General features: G+C 37.3%; 1 protein-coding gene across 3 annotated transcripts; it reads left to right on the forward strand.

The window, feature by feature from the left end:
• The first annotated feature begins 81 nt into the window (after positions 1-81).
• On the forward strand, positions 82-8352 carry LOC105834649 (poly [ADP-ribose] polymerase tankyrase). 3 transcript variants are annotated; one of them, XM_012677299.3, is made up of 12 exons: positions 82-339; positions 1050-1252; positions 1350-1675; positions 1863-2116; positions 2204-2537; positions 2652-2782; positions 2864-3092; positions 3238-3623; positions 3849-4271; positions 4441-4970; positions 5049-5398; positions 6381-8352. In XM_012677299.3, the coding sequence occupies exons 1-12, from the start codon at positions 117-119 to the stop codon at positions 6619-6621; spliced, it is 3630 nt and encodes a 1209-aa protein (XP_012532753.1). In that variant the 5' UTR covers positions 82-116; the 3' UTR covers positions 6622-8352. The 3 variants fall into 3 exon arrangements, with proteins under 3 accessions (XP_012532753.1, XP_012532754.1, XP_012532755.1); XM_012677300.3 differs by having other exon boundaries at positions 2661-2782; XM_012677301.3 differs by having other exon boundaries at positions 1383-1675.
• The last annotated feature ends 812 nt before the right edge of the window (positions 8353-9164 follow it).

The raw sequence follows: 9164 nt of genomic DNA on the forward strand, positions 1-9164 counted from the left end.
TTACGCAGCCGGACGTTCGCCTGGTGACGAGATGTGCCTGCCTACCCGTCGCAACTGCGTCGCGGGGCCTCCAGCCGTCGGACGGCGCGACAGCGTGAAAATGGCGGTGTGAAGAGATGGCAGGACGTAGATCGACGCTGTCGAATGCGGCGGACTCGCTGCCGGGCTCGGGCGGCGGCGGCGGCGGTGTTGGCGTTGGAGGCGGCGATCCGCTACGTGAACTCTTCGAGGCCTGCAAGACCGGCGATCTCGCCAAGGTGAAGGCGTTGGTCAACCCGAAGACGGTCAACGCCCGCGATACTGCCGGACGCAAGTCCACCCCCCTGCACTTTGCAGCTGGTGAGTTCACCTGTGAACAGAGTCGAAAGACTCGGTCTCTCTGGTCTCCGCTCCGATCTCATTCTCGGGCCACTCGTTCGGGCCGTGACCGCGTCCTCTTCGGACGCTGGAGCTCCTAGTAAACACGTGGACCGCTGCTGGCCGAGGGAGGTTAATGAGCCAGTCAGTCACGTTCAGCTGATCGCGTCTCGTCGGAGCTGTCAAGTAGTAATCGTGTGCGTGATGATTTTCTCGACGTTGACATGAATTATTGTTGGGGACGTGGCATAGTACTTTTTAAATAAAATATGATAGAAATTTTTTAACGGGGATAGAAGAGAGTAAGGAAGAAACTTTAGATTTTAGGTTGTTAAAAGAAGTTTCGTTGATTTCTTTTCAAAATTCCATTTTGAGATACCTGACATTTTTGCGTCTTTCTTCAAGTTGACCATTTTATTGCCCATATTATTTTTTGCGAATTGTTGTAAAGATATAATTATTGCAAAATAATGTTATATTTATAGGAATAAATAATTTGAATCCTTTTACTAAATTATATTTTATCTTTTGTACTTTTTTAATAGTTTTTTTTACATAATTATATAAAATGTATGTTATCTTACCTTTAAGGATTACTGTAAAAATGTTAAGTATATATAGATTTTAAATTTATTATATAAATTTTATATAGTATTTATAGAATATTATATAGATTTTAAAATGTTTCATAGGATATGGTAGAAAAGACGTTGTAGAATTCCTTTTGTCTGCCGGTGCGTCGATCCAAGCACGCGACGACGGTGGTCTACATCCGTTACATAATGCGTGCTCCTTTGGACATTGCGACGTTGTGAGATTACTTTTAGAGGCAGGAGCAAGTCCAAATACGAGAGACAATTGGAATTTTACACCTTTACATGAGGCTGCGATCAAGGTGTTTATTTTGTAGTACTTATGTGATATTTTGGCACTAAAAGGCTGAAGATGGAAATGGTGTCTAACTTTTTCATCTTCATTTGTTCACTTGACAGGGTAAAATAGACGTATGTATTACTCTGCTACAGCATGGAGCAGATGTAAACATTAGGAATACAGAAGGAAAGACTGCATTAGAAGTAGCAGATGTCTCTACGAAACCGGTACTAACGGGAGAGTATAGAAAAGATGAGCTCTTAGAAGCGGCTCGATCCGGAAATGAGGAAAGATTGTTACAGCTACTAAATCCTCTTAATGTCAATTGTCACGCCAGTGACGGGAGAAGGTCTACACCTTTACATTTGGCGGCCGGATATAATAGATCTAGGGTTGTACAGATTCTTCTTCAGAACGGCGCGGATGTACATGCCAAGGATAAAGGGTTGGTATATGTGCAAACATCGAATTAAAAAGTTAATTTATAACAAAGTAAAAGAGATTGTTTCTCGTTCTATTCATAGTATTTGCTGTTTTTTTTTTTTTTTTTTTTTTTTTTTTTTTGCTATGGTTCTTGTTCAAGTAGAAATTTAATTAAAATTTATTGAAAGTCCTAATCGACTCTTTTACAGAGGTCTCGTGCCGCTTCATAACGCGTGTTCGTATGGCCACTTTGAAGTAACCGAGGCACTTCTGAAACACGGTGCCGCCGTTAACGCCAGTGATCTCTGGACGTTTACTCCATTGCATGAAGCCGCGAGTAAATCCAGAGCAGAAGTTTGTTCTCTGCTGTTGAGTGAAGGCGCGGATCCGACACAATTAAACTGCCATAGTAAAAGCGCCATTGACGTGGCACCAACTCTTGAATTACAAGAAAGACTAGCGTGTAAGTTTCAAGCGGATCTATCTATTATTATTTGATTCACAAATATTTTAATCGTGCAGTCTAATATAACTTTAACGTAATTTATAGACGAATATAAGGGTCATTGTCTATTGGACGCCTGCAGGCAGGCAGATCTTACTAAGCTTAAAAAGTATCTGTCGCAAGAGGTCGTTAATTTCAAACATCCTTACACCGGTGATACACCGATGCATTGCGCAGTGGCGTCACCGTATCCCAAACGAAAGCAAGTTATCGAGGCCTTGATCCGAAAGAATGCTGCCATGAATGAAAAAAATAAAGACTTTCTTACGCCACTTCACGTGGCGACTGATCATTCGCATTACGACGCGATGGACATATTGCTGCGGCACAATGCGAAAGTCAACGCACTAGATGGCTTGGGACAAACCGCGCTGCACAGGTATTTTTGTTCTGAAAAAAATCGCTCGTTTCGATCTCGCCGTCATGAGAAATGAGTGAACCAGTTTCAATACTATTAGTTTCATAATACGACAATTAATTATTTCCTTACTAGGTGTGCTAGAGAGGATAATGTGCAAGCTTGCAGAATACTCTTGTCTTATAATATCGACCCTTCGATAGTATCTCTTCAAGGGTATACTGCAACACAAATTGCTGCTGAGAACGTATTAAAAATATTGCAAGGTAAGTCACCTTATAATTTTTACTTTATTATTCACAATCTATTTCGAGAGAACATTTTCGTCTTTATATTTAATTGCACAGATCCACCAAATGGGACCGACGATGTAGAAGCACAACTGTTAGAAGCGAGCAAGTCGGGCGATCTTGCTGCGGTAGAAAGAATTTTGCAAGCCAATCCACATGCTGTGAATTGCCGCGATTTGGACGGAAGGCACTCCACTCCACTGCATTTTGCAGCGGGTTTTAATAGAGTGCCGGTTGTAGAATATTTATTAGCACACGGCGCAGATGTGCATGCCAAAGATAAAGGGTAATAAAATTATATTAATGCAATAAAATTAATTATACTTATTTATGTTACCATTATTAGCGTTATTAAAAATATTAAGATATTTAATTTAATATTTATATTTATGTGATTTAAAATAATATTGCATGTTATCGTTTTTATATAGCGGGTTGGTTCCTCTTCATAACGCTTGTTCTTATGGCCATTATGAGGTTACGGAATTATTAGTGAAACATGGGGCATCCGTGAATGTTGCTGATCTGTGGAAATTTACGCCGCTTCACGAGGCCGCCGCCAAAGGCAAATACGAAATAGTTCGATTATTACTGAGACACGGAGCGGATGCCACTAAAAAGAATAGAGACGGCGCAACACCATTAGACTTGGTAAGAGACGGTGATCAGGATGTAGCAGATCTCTTACGTGGCAATAGCGCTCTTTTGGACGCCGCGAAGAAAGGCAATTTAGCCAGAGTTCAGAGATTGGTTACGCAAGACAACATCAACTGTCGAGATGCACAAGGACGCAATAGCACTCCATTACATTTAGCTGGTAACATTATTTCTTTTGAGTATGTAAACATCAATAATTTTTTTATTTTTAAAGATAAATTGCTTTTTTATTCCTTTTTATAATTTGTATTTTGTTTTACCACAAATTTGTAAAATGTATTGTTACAATGTAATTTTAACTCATGCTTTTAGAAGACAAATAGATTACGTACATTTATACAGAATGTATTCCATTTATACGTAAACTGCATTTTTCTTAATACAGCGGGATACAATAATTTGGAAGTAGCTGAATTCTTACTTGAACGAGGAGCCGATGTAAACGCGCAAGATAAAGGTGGTCTTATTCCGCTGCATAATGCGTCAAGTTACGGTCACTTGGACATTGCAGCCTTACTTATTAAATATAATACTGTGGTGAATGCAACTGATAAATGGGGATTTACACCACTCCATGAAGCTGCACAAAAGGGTCGAACGCAGCTGTGTGCCCTTCTGCTTGCTCACGGCGCCGATCCTTTTCTAAAAAATCAGGAAGGTCAGACTCCAGTGGATTTGGCCAGCGCGGATGATGTAAGATGTTTATTACAAGATGCTATGGCTTCTCAGCAAATCGTTCCATCGGTACCATCGGGTAACAGTGCTGGTAGCAATTCTATTAACAGTAGACCACCCAGTATCGTATCTGGTAAGAATTTATATATGTTTATATTTGTAAATTATTTTAAGACTCCATTTAGCTTTTAACTTAAATATATACAAATTAAAAATTTAAAATAAAAGAATATATATATCTTAATATATCTTTATATATTTAGATAATGTATTTACACTTATATTGTTCTTTTTTTTTTTAGTTCCTGTTACACCGCCACCGCCTCTCACTCAAGAAACAGTCATTATGCCATCAGGTGCGGCCATGACTCTATGCGTGCCATTGGCTCGCCCGACATCGTGTCTGAGTCCAATGCCACCGAGCGAATCATGCTCCGAAAAAGAATCCAAAGATATGTGTAAAGAACACAATAGTATCACGACCGTCGCCGGTTTTCTGCAAAGTCTTGGTTTAGAACATCTACTCGAACTATTTGAACGCGAGCAAATCACTTTGGACATATTAGCGGAAATGGGTCACGAGGATTTGAAGCAAGTCGGAGTGTCAGCTTATGGTTATAGACACAAATTAATTAAAGGTATGGATAAGCTGCTGAATACAGCGGCGGGCTCCCTCTGGCAGCCTTCCATAAATCCCGGGACATTGCTGGTGGACTTATTAACAGAAGACAAAGAATTCTTGGCTGTCGAAGAAGAAATGCAAAGTACCATTAGGCAACATAGAGATAACGGTCATTCTGGTGGTATCTTCTCTCGATACAACATAGTTAGAGTATGTATATTAAATTTATATTAAAAGTAATATAACGATTGATGTTGGAAATTTTGTAATTAAAAATGTTTCGTGCAGATACAAAAAGTTCAGAATCGCAAGTTGTGGGAACGTTATGCTCATAGAAGACAAGAAGTAGCTGAAGAAGTCGGCGCTGCCGCTCCTTCTTCTCCTAGTACCGGACCTAGAGGTACTTCTAATTCGACAGTATCACAGGCGAATGAGAGAATGTTATTCCACGGCAGTCCATTTATCAACGCTATCGTTCAAAAAGGCTTCGATGAACGGCACGCATATATTGGCGGAATGTTCGGCGCTGGCATATATTTCGCGGAACATAGCAGTAAAAGCAATCAATATGTTTACGGTATATGCGGCGGTACTGGATGCCCCGCACATAAAGACAGAAGCTGTTACATTTGCCACAGGTAAGCGGAAGAAAATTAAATATAAAAAGTACAACTTTTACGGCAGATTTCTTTCTTCTTTATCCTTGTCTGCTATTAACCTATTTTTCCTACTTCTCTATCACTAAATGCTTCGCTATCTAATTCTGATCTACTTCTGGAACTCGCTTTACTTGATCTACCTCTGCTTCCTTTACTGATGTTAATCGTCCCTATGCTCCATTCGCTATCGCTTCCTTCCGCTCTCTCTATCTCTCTCTCTTCCTTACCCAATGCAATTCTTTCTAACACCTATCTTTCTACCTCTAATAATTTCCTCTCTAACTTATTCGCCCCATTCTCATATTTTTCCCTCTCCGCCTTCAGTTCTGCTAACTCTTTCCTAACATCTTTAAAATTTATAAATTCTGTTACTAACGCTCTAACCTCTTTTTCCAATTCTTCCATTCTCCCTATTTCTCTTATCTCCACTTTCTTTTTAAAACCTACCTTCTTCCCTTGTTTGCCTCCTTCTAACGTCAACTTCCTTTGCCCCTTTTCTATCCCGTTCCTACTTCCTCTTGCACTTCTCTCTTTTCCCTCTCTCAGCATATTCCCGCGCTTGTTTTCGAAGCTTCAAAAACTAACCTCCTACCAGTCCTACCTTGAGTCTCTTTTCCCTACTTTTAGATCTTATTCCTGCTTCTCTCAACTTCCCTCCAATTACTCACCAAAAATTTATCTCACTTTACCTTCTCGCCTCTATACTACCTCTTTAAAATCGCTTACAACCGATTAATATCAACTTATCATACGCTCAATGCTCACGCTACGCCACACATCCACACACCAACGCTCCTCCTAACCAAGTCCCGGCAAATTTCTAAAAGATAAAAAGTTTATTGATAGCAGCTCTTATCATTAATATACATAAATTTACTTCTTTGCCTCTTTTTCCCTCTTCTTATTTTTAAAAGTACTTTATTCTCTTAAGCATTCTTGTTTTTATTTATTTTTTTTTTAGACATTTACTGCTCTGTAGAGTTACACTCGGCAAGTCGTTTCTACAATTTTCGGCAATGAAAATGGCACACGCTCCTCCCGGTCATCATAGCGTAATGGGCAGGCCGTCACAGGGCGGTTTGGTGTTTCCCGAGTACGTTGTTTACAGAGGCGAACAGGCATATCCGGAATACCTTATCACGTACCAAATTGCGAGGCCTCAACAGGAAAGCAACGGTAGTGATGGCGTTGAGGAACGGTGATCAAAACAGCCGGGCCCTGCGGCGCGATTGCGCAGCCTCTGTTGCTGTCAGAGGTCAAGGGCATGCGGTGCGTTGTCGCGGACGTAAAATTTAAACTTGCTTCGATTTCATTCGTCTAACAACATTGGTTCTTCCATTTTTAAATTGATTAAAATAGAATTTATGAAAGTAACAATGTGTATGTGTGTGTATGTGTGTGATCGAATATGCAAAATATTTTATTCCAAAATAATATCCAGTCTTAAGGAAGATGACGTAAACTTATAGCTTATTTCTAGCATTTAAATATAATATTCGAGATTAATTCAATTGTCAGATAATGGAACGAGATGTATATTAGTATGATGTATATATTCATACTGATACAGTATGGAGTTTCTTGCATCAAATTTGATGTGCCGACTAGAGCGTGTTCCTAGGCTTAGTTAGTATTAAAAGTAATTACAACATAATCGTATACATTTGTATACGTATAAAAAATTAATTTAATCAATACATATTTGAATTTAAAAAGCAAATTTCAATCTGGAAAGTATACAACATCATCGAAGAAAGAATATAATTTACTCTTTCTACATCTCTCACGAATATATAATAACTTGTAAATTAAATTTATTTGGTATTTACATTATAAGTAAAGTCTGCAATGTAATAAAATATATTTATATGTACAGAGAAATGTTTTTTTAATACAAAATGATAATATATTTACAATTATTGTAACATTTTTTTTGTATTATACAAAAATAATATTATGGTCTTATTTTGACAACTGTAAATTGACCAAGAAATTTATGTGCATTGTATGTGCTCTTTAGTGCTTTTCACATAATACATTTTTCGATTTAGTTATAAATACAAATCTTTACATTTCGGACTTTACTTGCGATGTGTATAAACTTATAGCTTTGGTATAAGTATTACATAATGTAAATAATTTTATTAATCTCTTATAGTTTGTAAAAATAATCAATGGGGTTCCTATAATTCGAAATAGCTTTCAAATTGTATAGTCTTTTTTTTACTAAGATATAATAATAGCTATTTTATTAACCATCTGTTTTTTTGAAAAGGAAGGTATCGGGAGATAGTACGAACAACAATTTAAAAAAAAGTCATATGCATTTTCGATGTCGAGCGATACATTAGTTACAAATATGATAACAACGATTAAACTATTTATAAAATACTAAATGTAATTAAATTGATTTCAAAATACGCGTGCGTAATACATTTAAATAATTTTTTTAAAGCGATCACGAAGGAAGATATCAAAGACATTTTCTTGATCTCATTAAAAACGTCTTTAACGTCCTCGTTCACGACATGTTTGAAATTATTTCATAGTTAAAAAGAAAGAACTAAACAAGCATAAAGAACATATACATATGAATAATAGGACTGTATATAGATAGCGGAAAACGAACACCATTTGCAATCTCAATTGCTATAATCTTAATACTTATTCTCGGTGATGGTAATCTTTTTTCTGTGTTTTTATATAGGATGTTTACTTTAAGCGGTACCGACAACTAGACACGGACTAGCAATCAATGACCTCTCCGTGCTGTTGTATCTGCTCTTAAAAAGTTGATCGCAATATTTTCGTAAGGCAGATGTGCAGTATTGTCGGAGTTATACTGAAGTGCATGTACATATTACCACTGTGTTCTAACTGTAAGAGAATGAGAGACTTATAAAAAATGAACAATGATTTTCTTTAATTGTTAATACGTGAGTTGTCTTTTCTTTTTTTTTTTGTTTCTTTCCCTTATTTAAATATCTCCAGAAATGTTACATATATGAAGAACATATGTCCTTTTTCATCACATTTTACAAATTATTTGCCTCCGTTGTGAGATCAAACCTAAATACTAATGCTTAAGCATCAGACCAAAGCATTGATTTATTGTACCACATATCCAAGACGGTTTACCTTCTCTATTGATCATAAAACCTAACAGTTTAAAATTCTTATCAACTTATTTAAAAAAAAATCAAGTTTTTTGCCAGTTATAAAAATCTCGTTTCAGCGGAACATACGAACGAAACGCTGATGCTTATAGACATGTAACCGTCCAATATATCTTATTAAGACACAAGTGACTAATGCACATGTTGTGATCATCGCGACCTATAATTATAAAAGTAACTATGTAAACAGTTTAATCTTCAAAATCGTATCTTTACAAACATATCTTTTGTATCTTTTGTCTACACTTCTTTCTTTTTTTTTTCAATATGAATTTTTGACTCATAGAATGATAACACTATAAACGCAAATATTTTCTACGCTGCCCGCACAGTCTTAGATCGGTGGAAATTTTTCGGCTTTTGACCCCTCGAAAATTCCATAATATTGCACACCAAGAGTTTCCGCGATGTCTTTGGACACATCGAGAAGACCGAGGATATTCGATGGTTCTGATGGAATAATATTCAACGGTGATTACAACTTTCTTGTTTATTTGTCACCTAGGTAATTTGTTATCTTTGTAGGGTTGAATAAATCCATTTTGTAGGCAGGAATCCACTCTTTTTCA

This window comes from Monomorium pharaonis, unplaced genomic scaffold, assembly GCF_013373865.1.
Source record: "Monomorium pharaonis isolate MP-MQ-018 unplaced genomic scaffold, ASM1337386v2 scaffold_574, whole genome shotgun sequence".
NCBI lineage: Eukaryota > Metazoa > Arthropoda > Insecta > Hymenoptera > Formicidae > Monomorium > Monomorium pharaonis.

Bases quoted from the DNA above. Each gene is read 5' to 3' on its own strand.
- LOC105834649 (XM_012677299.3), top strand. From the start codon at position 117: ATGGCAGGACGTAGATCGACGCTGTCGAATGCGGCGGACTCGCTGCCG. The intron at 2,117-2,203 runs GTAAGTTTCAAG...CGTAATTTATAG, and splicing joins ATTACAAGAAAGACTAGCGT to ACGAATATAAGGGTCATTGT. The intron at 3,624-3,848 runs GTAACATTATTT...TTCTTAATACAG, and splicing joins CACTCCATTACATTTAGCTG to CGGGATACAATAATTTGGAA.